A 19,713-nucleotide genomic window follows, 5' to 3' on the forward strand; every position below is an offset into this window, starting at 1 on the left:
GGTAATAATCACAGACAATTTCTTCAGTCCAGATTTCTCATGACATGCCAGATACATAAGTATCACATTGCACTTCAACAAGTTTAATGTGATTCAAGCAATTGGCTAACAGAACAGTGATGAAGTGATTACATGATCATTGTAATCAATTATGAGACACTGACGATCAAATGCTTATAGTAAGTAATGACTAAGCTTGTAATCTCTCAGCTGCTCCCCTTGCCCACTTTATCTTTATTACCCCCTTAGAAACTCCCATAATCCCCAGGGAGGCAACGTTACCCACTTTGGGAACTACTGCCTTAAATATTCCACCTTTCATTCTTAAAACTATGACCTCTAGATCTAGAAAAGTGGAAAAAGCCTGCTTGCATTTACCCTATCCATACCCATCAATTTTATAAACTTCTATCAAATCTTCCTCATTCTCCTATTCAATCTTTCTCTTTCCTATTCAATCTTGAGGACTGAGATCCTCAAGTGCCCACAACTGTTAAGCTTGTACTGCTTAAATTAAAAGGGCAATACCATAATACCCAGAATCATTACCAACTCTGATAGGAAGGCTTTGACTTCCTGCTGTCCTTTAGATACAGAAAGAAACTTGCATTTCTCTCAGTGGTGGTGGGGGAAAGGGGTAGTGTGGTTTTCAATTGTATAGGCCAGGCATAGGCTGTCAAGTCATACACATGGCCAGGGAAGATAAACATTATCAGCAGCCACTTTAGACACTGGTCACCAAAGGAAAATCTTTCACACAAATTTCCTCTGATTAACAAAATGGTAATTAAAAAATGTTTACATTATCATTTAAAGCATTAACATACAAATCACAGATTGCAAATTTCAGATTTAAAAGTTATTTTCTCTAGCTGGGACATGACCAACAGACAAATAAAATTCGCAATGCTCAATCAGGTTAGTATTAGTTTACCACTGAAAATTTACCATTCTAACCACACTCCCTAGTGTTGTAACAAACCATTGGTAATGCACATAAAAATATTAAATTAGCGCAGTAATATTAAGAAACATCTCTTTCAAAAACATCTCAAGGAAGTTGCACCTAATCTTAAAGAAAACAAATGTTTATAACCATACACCAAATCAACCAAAAGCCAGCAACTCATCTTCAAACTTTTTAAACACTGTTTCCAGTGGGAGAAACTACAGTAATAAATGTTTCCAGCAGATTTCAGTTCTGATCTTCATCTAGACTAAACATTTGACAGGTTGCAGTGCTGTTGCTGAACTGATACGACAAGCCCCCAATCCCATTTTCCACCAGTGAATAAAGCAGACTTATGGGGCCCCACAGCAACACTCACACCTATGTTGTGTTGAAAAGCTATAATGAATTAAATTGTCAATAAATTCTACTGAAGCAGCTTCATCTAAGATTAGACATGATGCAACAAAAAGGTAGTTAATTACTACCCTGGGGCTAGCCAACAGAGTTCACTACTTAGCCTCCTTCTGCAGTTGAATAAATTTAACTGGTTCTTAGCCAGGCATGTATTAAAGATTAGCAAAATTAAGTTCCTCCCAATAGAATGGTATCAAGTTGTTATGTGGTTTTAAGTATTGTAAGTAAATACAGACGTCCATAAATTGATTTGTCTATAATGCAGAAAATACGCAAAATCATTTGATATGGTCGCCATATTTCCACCATATCATGATGAATGGCATCAAAGGCACCTAACACTGATAAAAAAATAACAATTACTAAAGGTGGAGTGAAGAAGCTAGGTCTGCTATTTGTAGAAAAGAATGTGTATATGCATGTGAAACTTATGAATTTCCCATTATGGGACTTCATTTGTTAAGTAGGTGTCTAGAAGTCAGACTGTTATAACCCAGGGATGGCCTGTATGGCCTTAACGGTGTTTACTGTGCACGAAACTTGCTTCAAAAAAACAAGCTAACATGCTAAAAGATGCTTCCTTATGACTTGTTAGTAAGTGCAGAAGATGCCTTGTCTCACTTTTAATTTTGACGGTTTGAAGATATAATTCTCATACATTGTTCTTAGGAATTATAATCTTCATTATAAGGGCTAGAATTTATTTTAAAAAATGCTGCAGGGTACTAATCCACTGGAAACTGAATTATTGACTGGCATTCAAAAAAGACTCTCATTGCACTGTTATGATGCTGCTTCCAAGACCTGTGGCACTTGGAAGCAGCATCATATCTGGCTCCACTTAAATGCTGTATGGCTGGAGGTCCATTCGGTAATGATAACTCAGAAATGAACAGGGAGTTTCTATGTTCCATCTAGGATGATAGGGTAGTGAGGGATGAGCACAAAGGAGTAATATGTGTGCTGCAGATATCACCGACTTTCTGACAGCTCCGTTCTCACCACTGAAGAGATATGTTCAGTACTAATGTATGAAGTTTGGCTCTAGTATCAGAGTCTAAATGCTTTTCATTTTCTCTCTTGCTCAGAATTATCCAGTGACCCCTGGGGGAGTTTTCCTGTATTGCTTGCCCTACTTGGGTGTCACATTTGTGGATGACTGAGTGACATGTGGCCTCAAACCACCACTAAAAATGATGCAGGCCAAAAATATTAATATTTTACTTGTGAAATTAACAGAAGTAAGTCATCAATACGTACAAAGAACATTTACGTAGCTTCCACCAGTGCCAATGATATCTGCACAACACAGGGTTCAGTGAGCTGGACTGCTGGGCTCCACTTGGTGTTTGGCAAGGGTGACACGGGTTTGTCAAACCATACAGCAAAACAGGTCACAAAGTAGCAGACTATGAGGTATGGCCCACTGTGACACAGCCATTTATACTTTTAAGAAAGCCAAAGCCAATTGTACCTTAAATATTGGGAATATGTAAAATTCCATTAAAAGATTATTTAAAAATAGCACATTTATACATAGAATCCATCCTACCTTGGTTAACATCCAAAAAAATTCAATTTAGCCTGCAAGCGTTTTTTTTTAACCATGCCAATATTTTTTTAAAAATTGCAAGAATTTGAGGCAAGGCAGAGCCTGTCAATTTTACTTTCATCTTGAAAAAGGATCCTGTTTTGTAATTATCTACCTGCTAAGACCTGGTCAAATACTTACCTGTAAATGACCTGTCAGTTGAGATAAGGAGCTGAGATGAGTTCTTTTAAAAAAGAAAATTTACAAGAACCAAATCAGTGCTGATCATCTATAATGCCTGGAAAAAAAGGGGCTATAACTGGGGCCTTCTGACCAATATACAAACTGCAAAAGCAAAATGCTGGAGAACTCAGCATCCGTGGAGGCAATCTTTTAGGTCAAGACTGCATCAGGACTGGACTCATCACAAATTGCATTTGTCACAGTGTTTGCAGCAATGCACTTTTAATGATGTTCTACGATGAAGGGAATGAAAACAAGTTACCTGGAGAATACCGCATCACTGATAGTTGCTCATTTCCATCTGTGTGTATTGAAACTAGGTCTTTTGTCTCAGCGTCTAGAACAAACCACCTATCACACACACACACAAAAAAAATAAACTGAGTTAAAAACTAAAGCTTTTACTCCGGGTAGATCACTTACAATCATCACATCTATATCAATGTTTTTTCAGTTTATTAAATGTCTAAAGCATTTCCTTATTAATGCAATTTTCCCCTAGATTTAGTGACACTGTGCTAAAGTTCATTAGCATTACATAGGTTTGGTCTAAAGGAGTAGAAAAATGTGTAACTTTAATTGTGAATATAAGTTGTTTTATGTATTCAATGCACATTTCAGTACAATGGCAAAAGTGACTGATTAACCAAACAGGATAGCTATGTGAAAGCCCATTTCTGACATGCTTTACTTTCTCAGTGCAATCAGTGAGATGGCCTGCATTAATGTCACAGATTTGACTGCTTTTCTTGGCTTTGATGGTGAAATTCACAATCTTTATTTGAAAAAGAAAGAATAAAAGCAGTGTCTGAAAACTGAATGCCTAGAAACATTTCCCAATAGCTTGCAAGACTGCTCCGGGCAAACATCAAAACCACTAAACTGAGGTGAAAATTGAAGGCACTCCAACTCATAGGAGATGAAAGAGTATTTAGGCAGTTTACCCGGGCCTTGATCACTACTTTGAAAAATGCAGCATTAATAGCGAGTTGGTGTGACTCCACTTCTAAGTAAAGAAGTGAGAGTGGTGATACTGTTCCAGAAGTAGAGGTGGAAGAACATGTTAGTTGTAAGGGATTGAACACTTCAGATATTCATAAATAATCTTTTGCATGAGGAGTTGTGATTGTGAAATAATATATCGCCTAATCACTGTCACCAAGAAACAGCTTGAAACGATTGTGGAGAGATGACCCAAATAGTAGGGTTCTTGTTCGGACCAATACAAAAGAAAGAGCAAGTAAGCAATATTGTTTGGAGACTATTAGGAGCTAAGAGGAGCTAACAGTACAAGTGCTATTTCTAAAAGCAAGAGGAAGAAAGGCAGAGTAATAGTTAGGCACCTTGGAAACATCAAAAATTAAAAGCCACAAATGCGCAGTCTCTAAAGGAATAAATTAAAGGCATTCAACATGAAAGTGTTAGTGAAATGCAGCTGCAAAATATTCAGGACCCAGGAACTATAAGTACAATGGGAGAGAGGAGCAGTCACTGAATGATGACACCATTTCAACTATAAGAGGGGTTACATTAGAAGAAAAGCAAGCAATGGTGAGCTTATGAGTAGAATTTTTTAAAAATTGAAAATGTTTCAAGTGTGTATAAGCCCCAAAATGCAGAGATTACACACACAAGCAACAAAGAAAATGTGGATTTAATAGGAGATTTTAATTTTTATAGAGATTGAAATAGGAAAACTATCCTATTGTAAAACGTTTTGAATCTTGTGCGCATTTAAGATTAATTTCTGCAACTCATCCCACAACTAATAATAACCATGTTAGGTTTATTAATCAGTCTATTTTGAACAGAGCATACAATAACATCTTTTTAGCAAACACAATTGGCTGTGTATCAATAATTAATGCCAGTGGCTTTGAATGGGACCCTTCATTAAAACCAGCCTTCAGTGTCTTCCCAGATGTCATGTCAGAAATGGCAACGTTAGCTGATGAATGAACAACATTTCCATTCATAATTCCTCAGATAATGAAACAAACTGTGCCCAATTTAGCTCAACTTGGTTCAGCTTGGGATAATGTGGAAAATAACATCTGCACCACCCAATTTCATGCAATATTGCTAAATAGAAAGTTTAACCATTTTCCCTTGATGTTCAATGGCAGCATCATTGCTGAAACCTTCACCAATAACATCTCATGGAGAGGTGGGCTGGAGGTCACAATTGACTATAAGTTCAACTGCACTGGTCAAATAAATAATGTAGCAACAAGAACAGATCAAAGATTGGGAAATACGTAACAGGAGACTTGGTCTAACAATTGACACTACATCCATTGCCAAAAAAGGAGTAACACACTATTTCACAAATGATGACAGAGATCCACTGAGACAGATCATTAAAATGTTATGAACCAGAGTAGATGGTTGACCTCACCCATCACCACATCACCCTCTGCATCAAACACATCATTCTCCATAACTTCCACCATCTTCAACAGGATCCTACCACTACACACATCCTCCCACTCCTCTCTGTCCACAAGAATCATTATCTGCATGACTCCTTTATCTACTTGTCATTCTCCACTGATCTCCCTCCTGGTACTTGACCCTGCAAGCAGGACAAGTGTCACACCTGCTCCTTTACCACCACTTAAAGGCCTCAAACAGAGCTTCCAGGCGAACTAACATTTCACCTGCAAGTCTGTCAGGGTCAGCTTCTGTATCAAGTGTTCGCGGTGCAGCCCCTTCTACATCTACATTTCCCGGTGGCCACCCATTATAATTCTACTTCCCATTCCCAATCTGACATGTTGGTTCATGACCTCCACTACTGCCATGATGGGGCCATTCTCAAATTGGAGGAGCAATACCTCACAGACAAGACAAAATCTGCAGATGCTGGAAATCCAAGCAACACACACAAAGTACCGGAGGAGCTCAGCAGGCCAGGCAGCATCTATGGAAAAAAGTACAGTCGACATTTCAGGCTGAGACCCTTCGGCAGGACTCTTTTCGTAATACCTCACATTTTGTCTAGATCAGCGATTTCTCTATTCTCCAGTAATTCATCCCCTCCCCTCTCTCTATTTCCATTCCCCATCATAGCTCCCCTCTTATCTCTTCCCCCTCACCTTCCATTCACCTCCCTCTGATGCCCCTTCTACTTCCCTTTCTTTGGTTGCCCACTCTCATCTCCTATCAGATCTATTCTTCTTCCTTTCCCATCCATAACCTTCCAGCTTCTCACTTCTGGCACCCTCCTTTCCCCTCAGCCGGTCTCACTTATCTGCCAGTCTGTACTCCTTCCCCTCCCCCCAGCTTCTTATTCTGGCATTTGCCCCCTTCCTTTCCAGTCTTGAGGAAGAATCTTCACCTGAAACATCGACTATTTATTCCATTTCTTAGACGCTGTCTGACTTTGAGTTCCTCCTGTACTTTGTGTGTGTTGCTCTGGGCTTTAAACTCTGCATGTTTAAAAGGACAAGTTAGTAATTACTGAATAGAAGCATAATAAACATTTCCTAAGCTTCAAATTAATATCCAACAACCATTCAATTTTTCTGACTTAGTTTTCTTCAACTGCTCCCTTCCAAGAAACCTTCTGAAATTTTACGAAAATAAATCAAGACACAGAATGAAGAGTGATTGAGTCCACAGATATCGCAAACATTCTAGCAATGTCTGGCAGGACATTAGTTATGTTAGGAATGCAATTCTTTAGAGTCCTTTCTGAAAGATCAAAGTAAAATATATTCTAAACAGATGACATCTGGACCAATAGATCTTTTATATTATAAACATTACAAATCAGAGCTGCATTAAGTCCTGTGAATGGTTTTTTCTTACTGTATCATGCACAAGGTAAAGTACTAAATCACAGTGAATTTGGTGTAAAGTGCTCAGAGAAGATATGAAAGCGTCAGCATTTATTTTTTAATCCAAGAGCAAGATATTGCAGATTTTGGAAAATTGAAATAAGACCAGAAATACTCTGCCTGCTAGGCAGCAGTTTTGGAAAGAGAAAGGCCAGTGACATTTCACAGGGACTATCACTTCCAGGTGCTGCACCACTTGTTGATTATCTCCAGTATTCCCTGCTTCAGTTCACACTGTCAAAAAGTATCATTTATTATCAGAACACATACGTCACCACATACAAACCTAAGATTCTTTAACAGTTTTTTCTTACTTCGTTTGTATGACCTGCAATTTTGCAGTGTGAACTGAAGTCTTGAAGGTGCAGGGCGGTTGTGATGTGGCGAGTATGGGCTGAATTGAGGCGGCAAGGCCTAGGTCTGAGTGCAGGGAATGAGCGAGTGTTTGATCCCTGCTGGAGCGGATTGTGAGGTGATCAATGAGGCAGAAGCAAGGCAAGGTGAGTGGAGTCAAGGCGTTAGGACCCAAGATTGAGGTAAGACACGAGGTTTGACTTATTTAAGCACTGGGCTGAATTGGAAAGGTCAGGTATGGACCGAATTGAGGCAACAGGGCCCAGGCTCGAGAGCATATCAAAATGGTGGGGCCCAGGTCCGAGAGTAAGGAGCGATCTGAGGTTTGGATGATTTAAACACTAGGCCAGATTGAAAAGGTTCAGCTCACTGCTCTACGAGGTTTACACTTCTCTGCGCTGAACAGAGGCTGTGGCTGCAACTAATGGGCTCCTGAAGTGATAAATAGTTTTGTGGCTCTGGACTCACTTTTGTGAACTTCAGTTCTGAATGTTATTTGCTTACTTTTATTGTTTGTATGACTTGCTTTTTTCCTCTGCACAATGGGTGTTTGACAGTCTCTTTTTCTTATGGGTTTTATTAGGTTTCTTTGTTTTGTGGCTGCCTGAAAGGAGACCAATCTCAAGGGTGTTTTTAGTACACATACTGCGATAATAAATGTACTTTGAACCTCAACTCGTCACCATAAGAGGTGCTTCAAATGATAAATTCCCATATATCAAGTGATTTATTGAAATATTTCTAAATTAGTAGTTTGTTTAAAGGTTCAGTTTGTCTAATAGATTTCAACCACCTATACAAAACCTTCACTGTCTAAAGAGTTTTGAAAATGTAATTTTGTTTTGCACTAAGAACTCAAAAAATTCAGAAAAAGTCTCTATGAGAGTACAGAGGAGATTTACTAGAATGTTGCCTGGGTTTTATCTCCTAAGTTACAGAGAAAGGTTGAACAAGTTGGGTCTTTATTCTTTGGAGTGTAGAAGGTTGAGGGGGGACTTGATAGAGGTATTTTTGGGGTTTTTTGTATTGCTATATTTACGCTCTATTCTTGGTTGGTGCGGCTGTAACGAAACCAAAGTTCCATCGGGATTAATAAAGTATATCTATCTATCTATTTAAAATAATGAGGGGAATAGATAGAGTTGACGTGGATAGGTTTTTTCCATTGAGGGTGGGGGAGATTCAAACAAGAGGACATGAGTTGAGAGTTAAAGGGCAAAAGTTTAGGGGTAACATGAGGGGGAACTTCTTTACTCAGAGAGTGGTAGCTGTGTGGAATGAGCTTCCAGCAGAATTGGTGGAGGCAAGTTCGATGTTGTCATTTAAAGTTAAATTGGATAGATATATGGACAGGAAAGGAATGGAGGGTTATGGGCTGAGTGCAGGTCGGTGAGACTAGGTGAGAGTGAGAGTAAGAGTTCAGCACGGACTAGAAGGACCGAGACGGCCTGTTTCTGTGCTGTAATTGTTATATGGGTATATGTTATATATGTTATATGGTTATTCAATAAACTGGTTGTTAATTATGCTGATATCATTTAATCTACAGTCAAGATCATAAATACCAAATCTGAAAATCCATAAATAAGTTGTATTAATGTGCTTGAAGCACCCTGTAACTTCCTGACCGCCAAAACCAAAAAAAAAATAGAATTCCCATTTGCCAATATTTTATTTACCCAATCAGATGCAGGAAGATTGTTCCCGACGTTGGAGAAGTCCAGAATGATGCAGGAAGATTGTCCCTGATGTTGGGGAAGTCCAGAACGAGGGGTCACAGTTTAAGGATAAAGGGGAAGCCTTTTAGGACCAAGATGGGGAAAAACTTCTTCACACAGAGAGTGGTGAATCTGTGGAATTCTCTGCCACAGGAAACAGTTGAGGCCAGTTCACTAGCTATATTTAAGAGGGAGTTAGATATGGCCCTTGTGGCTAAAGGGATTAGCGGGTATGGAGAGAAGGCACGTACAGGGTTCTGAGTTGGATGATCAGCCATGATCATACTGAACGGCGGTGCAGGCTCGAAGGGCTGAATGGCCTACTCCTGCACCTATTTTCTATGTTTCTATGTTTTCTATGTTTAACATTATCCTAGCAGTTATCCTTGTGAAACAACTGACCTATCTTTCCTCTTCTGGTGGAATAGTACAAGTAAAAAACTAAGAACAGATAATTTCCTAAGTACTGACAGACGAGAGTACTAATGACAAAGTGAAAATTTGTTCTTTTGTCAAAAAGCTTTCAAATCCATCAGCTTCATCCATTCTACCATTCACCTATGCACTAGGGGCAATTGTCAGTAGCTGTGGGAGGGAACTGGAGCACCCAGGTTGAAATCTACAAGATCACCAGGAGAATATGCAAACTCCAGAAAGTCAGAATCCAAGATCAGGACTGAATCTGAGACTCTGGCACTTTGAGGCAGTGGCTGTCCATTAAGGCCATTTATACCACATTTACCAACATCACCTCTTTCCAATTATCAGCACTTAAAAACACCTATCTAATGACTCTTACACCAATGAACTACTCAATATTGCTTAGTTTGGGTTCTATAAGAATTACTTTGCTTTGTTTTAGCCCAGTTTTCACCCATTAAGATCCAAAGGGAATCAAAACAAAAACTCTCTGGTGGTTAAAACTGTATCTAAAGATATATGTTTATAATGTTTTGAATGTGGCAGGGAAGATTGAAAAGTGGGTTGACACACAGGTATATACTGTCTTGGTCTTCATAAATGAAAATACAAAATACAAGAGCAAGGAAGTCATTTTGGACTTTTAATTGAATACTGATTTGGCCATGAGTAGAGTACTGTGTCTAATTAAGAGAACTATACTTAGTTCCTATGAGTTCCTAAGTACAGCACTTTTGTTCCAACAAACAATGACCTCCCTCCATCTTAGAAATGGCAATATTAATGATGATTTTATAATGTTCAGTTCCATCTATAACTCATCAGATAACAAAACAATTACAGCATGACAAAGAATATTCAGCTTTGGGTTGATGTGCCAAGTGAATGCTCTCTGACAATACATTCTAGCCATTACCCCTCCACAGTCAATCGCATCATCATTTCTGAGTGCTTTACTTTCAACAAATTGAGGTAGCAGTGGGGAACCTGCAGAGAGGGTTTGTCCATTAATCAGAAAGCCACTCAACATAGGGTGTTCTGTCCAAGTGACTCACTGACATTCACTATTCCTTATTTTAAACATTCTTCCTTTCTACCACTACTGCATTATGGTTGCTATGGATAACACCTGCACTTACTTGCTGATTCAAATATATGACCTCTATGATCTAGAAGAGCAATTGCTGCAAATAAACATCACACTCTCTAGGTTCCACTCCAATTCATAAATCATACTGTACATCTTGAAATGAGATCCAATTCCCCCATTCATTTTTGGTAAAATCTTGAACTCTTTGCCTTATTGCATTGAAGAAATACCTTGACTAGATTTCAAAGGCATTCAGTGGCATGCTATAAATGACATTCACATCCAATTAATGATTAAAAAAAACAATACCTCTCTAATATGTTTAGTATACGAAGGAACTCCAACAAGGGATAGAATAATTGTCTAAGTTCAAATGATTCAATTTAATATCAGAGAATGTATACAGTAGACAACCTGAAATTCTTACTCTTCACAGACATATATGAAAGAAGAAACCCCAAAAAAAGTATGATAGAAACATCAGAGCCCCAAGACCCCTTCCTCCCTCCCACAGAAGCAGCAGAAGCATCAACCGTCCCCCCACTCGCATCAGCAGAAATATAAACACACCCCCACCATGCAAACAATAGCAACCACCCCTACCCCCCCAAGTAGACCTTGATCTAGAGTCCATCAAAACCTACATAAACCAACACTTCGGTGTCTCAGACAGGCTCTCTCTCACCAGCTCCAACAAATTCTCTGACCATCTAACTCAGCATTATCCAAGGCAAACGATTCCATTTCAATATCCTGTCTTTCAACAGTCTTTCATTGACTGATTTCATCATTGCAACAATATTTACATTATCTACAGAAAGCACAATAGAAACTACCCATGTTTTTCTTCACCACATTATCCAAACCAATGACATTTTATATCTATTGGGACAAAAGCATGATTTTGGGAAACAGTAACACCTGCAAGTTCCCCTCAAATTATACACAACACTGGTTTGAAAATACAGAGTCATTCATTAATTGCATCTGAGAAAAAGTCTCAGAATTTCACAATTAAAGAACAACAACAGTATAACACACACACACACACGAGATTCTGCAGATACTGGAAGCGCCGAGTAACACATAAAAATGCTGGGGGAACTGGGGTCAGGAAGAAATGTTGATGTTTTGGGCTGAGACCCTTCATCAGAACTGGAAAGGAAGGGGGAAGAAGAAGAAGGCAGAATAAGGAGAGAGGAGGGGAAGCTAGGCAGATGGAGGAGGTTGGATGAAGTGAGAAGCAGGGAGAGGTGGGGGTGATGACAGATGGAAAATGTAAAGGGCTAAAGAGGAATCTGATAGAAGAGGAGAATGGACCATGGAAGGAAGGGTAACGAGGAATGGCACCACTGGGAGGTAACAAACAGGTAAATAGAACAGAAGAGTAAGGTGGTAGCCAGAGCGGGGAATGAAAGAAGAGGGAAGAGAGAAGAGGAAAAACTATCAGAAGTTAGAGAAGTCAATGCTCATGCCATCACTTTGGAGGTTACCCATATGGAATAAAAGGTGTTGTTCCTCCAACCCGAAAGTGGTCTTAACACGGCAATTCGTATGATGAACCAATGTGTTAGAATGGGAATGGGGATTGGAATTAAAATGGTTGGCCACTAGGAAGTCCAGCTTGTTGTGGATGGAGCAAAGGTGTTCATCAAAGCAGTCCCCCAATCTATGTTGGGTCTCACTGATGTAGAGGAAGTTGCATCAGGAGCACTGGATACAGTAGATAACCCTGACAGACTTGCAGGTGAAATATTGCCTCACCTGGAAGAAATGTTTGGGACTCTGAATGGAGGAGGAGAACAGGGTGAATGGGCAGGTGTAGCACTTCTTCCACTGCAAGGATAAGTGCTAGGAGAGATTGGGGGGGGGGGGGAGTATGAATGGACAATGGAATCATGGAGAGAGTGACCACTACGTAAAGTGGAGACTGGGGGCAAGGTAAAGATGTGCTTGGTGATAGGGTCCCATTGAAGATGGTGGAAGTTGCGATGAATGATGTACTGTAAGAGGACTTTTACCCCATGGACTGTAACTTTTCAGGAAAGCAGTTCACTATCATCCTCTCAATGGCATAAGGGATAAATAATAAAACTCTCTTTGGATAATAATATGAGTGAAGCACTAAATGCTTTCAGAAGATAGGATAGTAGATGCTTTGAATTTTAAGCTCTACAGTTTCACAAGGGTACTGCTTCATGAGTTTTGGCAAAATAGTAACACTTCTGATATAAATAATTCAGCCTGTTAAATCTATACCAACATTTGCTAATTGCAATCATTGAGAGAGTGACCACCATGGAAAGCAGAGACAGCAATCCAGCAAGTCCCACTCCCCCACCCTCCTCTGACAGCCTTGAAAACTCAGACACTTCTTCAGCTCCCTTTAGAAGGTTATAATTGAATTTACCTCCTCAATTATCCCTGAAAATGCACTCCATCCACAATCACTTGCTTTAAATACCCTGAATCCCATATCAAAAAGTGCTCAACCTATGTCTTCTAAAGGAATAGAAAGTATTTGCTAATCAGAACAATATCCCTCTATTCTGCTTATTTATCTATCTCTGTCAAATCTCCTCACAACCTCCACAGTCCCAAGGAGAACAATCACAGGTTCTCCAGTTTGTCCATATAATTAAGGTCTTGAATAATGAAGGTCCATAACTAAGGTGATCCTTGAATCATTTCACTGACACCAAGCTACCTGAGGAGAACTTTGGCCAATCAACAAAAGCTTACCAAAGAGATTACGACTTTACAGAATATCATAAAGCAGGAAGAGGCTGAAATTTAAGTTGAGAGTAGAGTTGATAAGCTGGTGAGTTGCAGGGAAATAATGGGAGAATGAGATTGTACTAAGGGGTAAATAGGCATATGGATCAAATGGCCTCCTTCTATGCCATTAGAAATACCACAATAACTACTAGAAGTGAGGATTTTAAAGCTTAGAACAGATGAAAACATAGCTGACATCACTAGACTGATTAAAGTAAAGGCACAATGAAGCAATAATTTAAGATATGCAGATAGTTTTAGTGTAAGAAAATATATTACACTACCTCAAACATGTACAAACTCTTTTAGATGAAGACCCAAAAGGTCCATGCAAAGATTTGGACTTACCTGCCTGAATGAGTCCCGATGGCAACCACAACACCGCTGGGATGGAATTCAGCACAATGACCTGGTTCCTAAAGAGAGATAACTTAATTTACATTTGGAAATTTAAATATATATATACCCCTTCAATTACTGAAGCTTCCAAATGATCCAACATCTGCCACAACAACAAAAAAAGTCCAGTAAAGGACTTGCCCATCTTCAAGTCACACACAATCTTAACTGCATGTAGTACTGCTCCTTGGTCATCAGCAATATAAAATGGTTGAATTCTTATCCTAACACAATCAGAATAAGAATATGAATAGTGGCAGAGAAAGATACACTCTGCCATTCATTTAATCCAATTTACATCGGTGGTGCGCAAATGGAACAGGTCAAAAGCTTTAAGTTTCGTGGATCAATATCACAAATGACCTGACTTGGTTCAACCAAGCAGAATCCACTGCCAAGAAGGCCCACCAGCGCCTTTACTTCCTAAGAAAGCTAAAGAAATTTGGCCTGACCCCTAAAACCCTCACTAACTTTTATAGATGCACCGTAGAAAGTATTCTTCTAGGGTGCATCACAACCTGGTATGGAAGTTGTCCTGTCCAAGACCAGAAGAAGCTGCAGAAGATCGTGAACATGGCGCAGCACATCACACAAACCAACCTTCCGTTCTTGGACTCACTTTACACCGCACGCTGTCGGAGCAGTACTGCCAGGAAAGTCAAGGACACGACCCACCCAGCCAACACACTTTTCGTCCCTCTTCCTTCCGGGAGAAGGCTCAGGAGCTTGAAGACTCGTACAACCAGATTTGGAAACAGCTTCTTTCCAACTGTGATAAGACTGCTGAACGGATCCTGACCCTGATCTGGGTCGTATCCTCCAAATATCCGGACCTGCCTCTCGGTTTTTTTGCACTACCTTACTTTCCATTTTTCTATTTTCTATTTATGATTTATAATTTAAATTTTTAATATTTACTATCGATTTGTAATCCAGGGAGCGGGAAGCACAGAATCAAATACTGCTGTGATGATTGTACATTCTAGTATCAATTGTTTGGCGACAATAAAGTATAACGTATAATCCCAGCGGATCAAGTGTGGGCACAACACCATTTTCTGGCTTCCAATACTGTTTAAGATATTCCACCATCAACTTCATTAGAACAAGCTGAAAAGTAAACAAAGTGTGGCTATGCTGGCATGCCAAACCAACACCTATTTTTGCCAACACATAAATAAATCATGGTGAATTGTTTGCACCAGAACCATTTGCAAAGAAATCATTTATTCTTCTAACATTTTGACTTTAAAAAAAACTGAAATTATGCATCCTTAGAAGCCAGTGAGGCATTACAATTAACCATTAAACTCACAGTTCAGATCCATTTGTGATGGAGAATAGGGCAAGGCAAGAACAGGGCATTAGTGAAGACAAAGGGAGAAAGGTTGAATATCAATACAGAACAGGAAGAGAGGGGGAGGAAAATAAAATGGGGAAGGAGGAGGGCATGAAGTCAAGAAAGGTTCTTGGGTTTTGATGGTAGGTAATTTTTCCATCTGGGATACTGGGGACAGTGCAGAATGGGCAGCCATGCTATACTTGCTGCATAATTACAATATCTATAGTTGAAGCCTTTTTTAAAGCAAGATAAGATCAAGTAAGGAGTACACTTAGCAACAGTCCAGTATCATTCCACAGATCTCTTTCAGCTTCTTTCTTAACCATTTTGACTCCCCACACCAAATACAATTCCTACTTTATCACCTAATATGTATTAACATTCAGTATATAATTTATTTTATATGCTACAGCTCTGAAAAAAATTGTATAAGCCACACTAAATCTGATCAAATAGCAATTGGTACTTCCCATTTATCATCATTAATGATAAATACATTTCGAGAGAACAGAAACATAGTGCTGACTCTTCAAATGTCAAATGCCATGTCTCCAAACCTTTAAGCAGATTGATCAGGCAAGATGTTAAGTTTCTGAAAGCACTTTAGGCGATGCTGACATAACAAAGTTATGTTGTTATATTGCCAGTATTGATCTTAGACTGAACAGTCTGCATTTATAAAGATTTATTTTTAAAATAACCATCTTCTGTTGAATGTTTTGCTTTTGCCAGGCTTATTCCTTTTGCACTTATCCAGAAAATTGAAGCTTCCACTCTTATAAACAGTATTATTTTGAAATGTTCTAGGGTCAGAATCAGGTTTATTACCTCCGACACGTGATTTGTTAACTTAATAGCAGCAGTTCAATGCAATACATAATATAGTAGAAAAAAGTAATAATAAATAAGTAAATCTTAATCAGCATACTTTATAGAGTATACATATATTGAATAGATTAAACATCGTGCAATAAACAGAAATATTATATATTTTTTTAAAAGTGAGGTAGTGTTCACGGCTTTAATGTCCATTTAGGAATCCGATGGCAGAGGGGAAGAAGCTGTTCCTGAATTGCTGAATGTGTGCCTTCAGGCTTCTGTACCTCCTACCTGATGGCAAAGTGAGAAAAGGACATGCCCTGGCTGCCAGAGGTCCTTAATAATGGATGCTGCCTTTCTGAGACACTGCTCCTTGAAAATCTCCTGGGTACTTTTTAGGCTAGTACCCAACATGGAGCTGACTAAATTTACAACCCTCTGCAGCTTCTTTCGGTCCTGTGCAGTAGCTCCCCCCGCCCCGCCCCCCATACCAGACAGTGATGCAGCCTGTCAGAATGCTCTCTATAGTACATCTATAGAAGTTTTTGAGTGTATTTGTTGACATACCAAATCTCTTCAAATTCCTAATAAAGTATAGTCAATTCACCCAAATCTTGCTTTTAAGCTATCACTTCCCAAAGAAAACATTCAACATTTGTGGCAAAACATTCTGCCTTTTGAAATAATGATTCTTGGAATCATCTTAAGCAGTGTTACCCAGAGCCATTCAGTGACTGGTGCTGAAAAAAATGAAGAACTTTTAGAGGGTTCTGGCTTGGAAGAAAACACACTCCTGTACATTTAAAATAATGGACATATAATTGTCTGAAAAATAAAAAAAATATATGTAATCTCTTTTAACAAAAATTAAAAAGTGCTTAAGTATTTACATCCAAGATTTTGCTCCATTCAAGGGTGTGGTCCACAGAGTTCCACAAGCAGACTTGTCGATCCTGGGCACAAGTCAGGAAAAGGTCCTTGAAAGGATGTGTTGCTAGACCCCAGAGCTCATCTGTATGACCCTACAACAATCAATAATACAAGCTTTAGAAAAAATTGAACCAACTAAAATAATCAAAATTTAACTTTTAAATATACAGAAGGTAAAAACAACATCCACATAGTGAACATCATGCACATATATATAGGCAACCGTTAGTCTCGCAGACCATGGATTTGCGCCTTGGAAGGTTTCCAGGTCGCAGGCCTGGGCAAGGTTGTAGGGAAGACTGGCAGTTGCCCATGTTGCAAGTCTCCCCTCTCCATGCCACCGACGTCATCCAAGGGAAGGGCAAGGGCTGATACAGCTTGGCACCGGTGTCATCGCAGTACAAAGTGTGGTTAAGTGCCTTGCTCAAGGACACAACACACTGCCTCAGCTGAGACTCAAACTAGCGACCTTCAGATCACTAGACCAACGCCTTAACCACTTGGCCGCGCGCCAACCATGCAGATAGGTATTACTTAAAATACTTCCTATTTCAGAGAAAATAACACAGAAAATGAGTTTTATTTCTATTTTGAATAATGAGCATTATAAGGTATCAGGGATAAAACTCAATTGTGAAGAATTTTGCAACAAAAAATGTAGTTAATACATTTAATTTTAAAATCTTAATTGCTTCAATTTTTCAAACTTTATTACAGGTGTTAGAAATACAAGATGTTGAAAAATGTATTTTGAATTATTTTATTATTTTATTCTTAACCATGCAAAAGATATGTTTATATAAAATTTTTCCAGATATTACATTGTGATGACAATCATGATTTAATATAGATGTAAAAGAATATTAGGACCATGGCATTAACAAGATACACAAACAAAATTCAAAAATATAATAATCAATGGAAGTCAATCTAATAATTTTTCTGCTTTTTTAAACAATTATGCATTAAATATAGAGAACAATATTGTTATTACACACCAAATAAAAGCTGTAGGTTCAAAAATTTCCAGATTTTAAAAAATTTTCTGAGGAATAAAAATATTTGGCAATCAGCCTGTTCCAGAAAATTTGACGTTTCTCATTGTAAACAAGTAGTTTGCTACCTAAATGAAGCCCTCTAAAGGTGAATGTGTTACACACCTGTACTTCTACCTGGAACCCATCATTGAAGGTTCCTCTTAAAATGAAGTTGCGTGAGGTACCAATTAGAAATTGGTCACCTTTTCCCTCTGCGACAGCTCGAATGGCTCCAAACTGATCAGGAACCTAACCCACACAAGAAGATGTAAAAAAAATACAAGTGTTATACTGTCACTCAATGTTAAACAAAAACAGTAAAATTTTGAATAACACATAAAGAAAATCTCACACTACTGAAAAACATATATATTCAATGTCAGGATTTCTAATAGACAAAAACTCAATACATCAATGTTATGCTATTTCACACTTCCCAATTCTCTATGGGAAAATTGGCTGAAATTACATCTACATGTATCAATGAAACATTACGTTCTAACTTAGAGGCAATGTGTGTAAAATAAAACTTTTCATTAGTGAAGATGTTTTTATTGTTTACCCTAGTGACTTTGATTTGGTACTTATGACCTAGTAAACTACTGCAAATTATCTAGTGATATCACTTCCAGAAAGATAGTTCCTGGAGAATTCTTGGATATCAATGAAGGCATCATGACAGCATGTCAATGATGAAATAGCTGAACACCTTAAGACAGCGATTGCCCCTTAAAACTTTTTGCCTTCATAAGTCTTTGAACAGAAGTTGCAGAGTTCGGAAGCATTGTTGAAGTAGGTTGGCACTGTCATCAACTATAGAAGTGTGGCTTAAAGAAACTTCTTTCAGCAATGGCATTCTCAATAATTCCTCAAGTATTCAGCAATATCATCAAATGAATACATATTCTACCCCCTTATAAATCTCATGGTTGCAAATACTTTATTAGCAAATCAGCTAATCTGTTCTATTACCTTTATAGGTTTGTTAACAAACACTCCCCGGTTTCTGTATTCTTATAATTGACTTAAGCCTCTTCCTTACTTTCCTCATACAGATTACTTTTCAGATTTTGCAATTCATAGTGCTTACGATTCCACTTTTCATTTGAAGGACATAGAACTAGAGTAAGGGGAAAGAAATTTTAGGGGGATACGAGAAGGATCTTCTTCACCCAAGAACTGGATTGAACTGCCTGAGAAAGTGGTTGAAGTTGGACCACTGGCATCATTTAAGAAGTGACTAGATGAATACTTAAATTGCATAGGCATAGAAAGCTAATTGCCAGGAAATATGACTTATATGGAGAGATACCCACTCATCAGCATTGATGATTTGGGCCGATGGTCTGCACAACTCCATGACTCTAATGTATTTGAGTACCCGTCCAATTAAAAAACTTGCAAATATTTCCCAGCAATCAATGTAGCCTACTAAATTATTTTTAAAAACGTATACTTGAAGACCATTCCCATAAAGTACAACAATAAGCTTACCTCAATTTCCCTTTCTGCAATGAGGTCGTGATCCCACAGGATGATTTTGCGATCTTTCCCACCCCCTGTTAGCAGCATTCCATTTCTCATTTGGCAGAGAGTAAATACACTCCCATCGTGTGCTTTAATTTGCCTGCTGATCTGATACACCCCTAAACAATGATAAGTTTATTTGTATCATAAGGATAGAGAACAATAAAATCTGTCAAACCCATTGATGTTTCATTTATTTACCTGCATCCTTTAAAAAAAAACCTAATACACAATCTTAAACTTGCACCAGCTAGATTATTTTGTAGCAGGGGTTCCCAACCTGGGGAAAATGGCATAAAAAAAGGTTGGGAACCCCT

At 38.6% G+C, this 19,713-nt stretch overlaps 1 protein-coding gene across 2 annotated transcripts in view; it reads right to left on the reverse strand.

Moving 5' to 3' along the window:
- The window catches only part of LOC140201248 (echinoderm microtubule-associated protein-like 4), a 259,599-nt gene that overhangs the window by 45,177 nt on the left and 194,709 nt on the right, over positions 1-19,713 (reverse strand). For both annotated transcript variants that reach the window (XM_072265023.1, XM_072265022.1), the window contains 5 exons: positions 19,364-19,515; positions 17,993-18,118; positions 16,793-16,924; positions 13,691-13,758; positions 3,403-3,491 (listed from right to left, as the gene is read on the reverse strand). In XM_072265023.1, the coding sequence (XP_072121124.1) occupies positions 3,403-3,491; positions 13,691-13,758; positions 16,793-16,924; positions 17,993-18,118; positions 19,364-19,515 (567 nt within the window). The remainder of the gene's footprint in view (positions 1-3,402; positions 3,492-13,690; positions 13,759-16,792; positions 16,925-17,992; positions 18,119-19,363; positions 19,516-19,713) is intronic.

The sequence above is a fragment of the Mobula birostris genome, chromosome 8 (assembly GCF_030028105.1).
Source record: "Mobula birostris isolate sMobBir1 chromosome 8, sMobBir1.hap1, whole genome shotgun sequence".
Taxonomy (NCBI): domain Eukaryota; kingdom Metazoa; phylum Chordata; class Chondrichthyes; order Myliobatiformes; family Myliobatidae; genus Mobula; species Mobula birostris.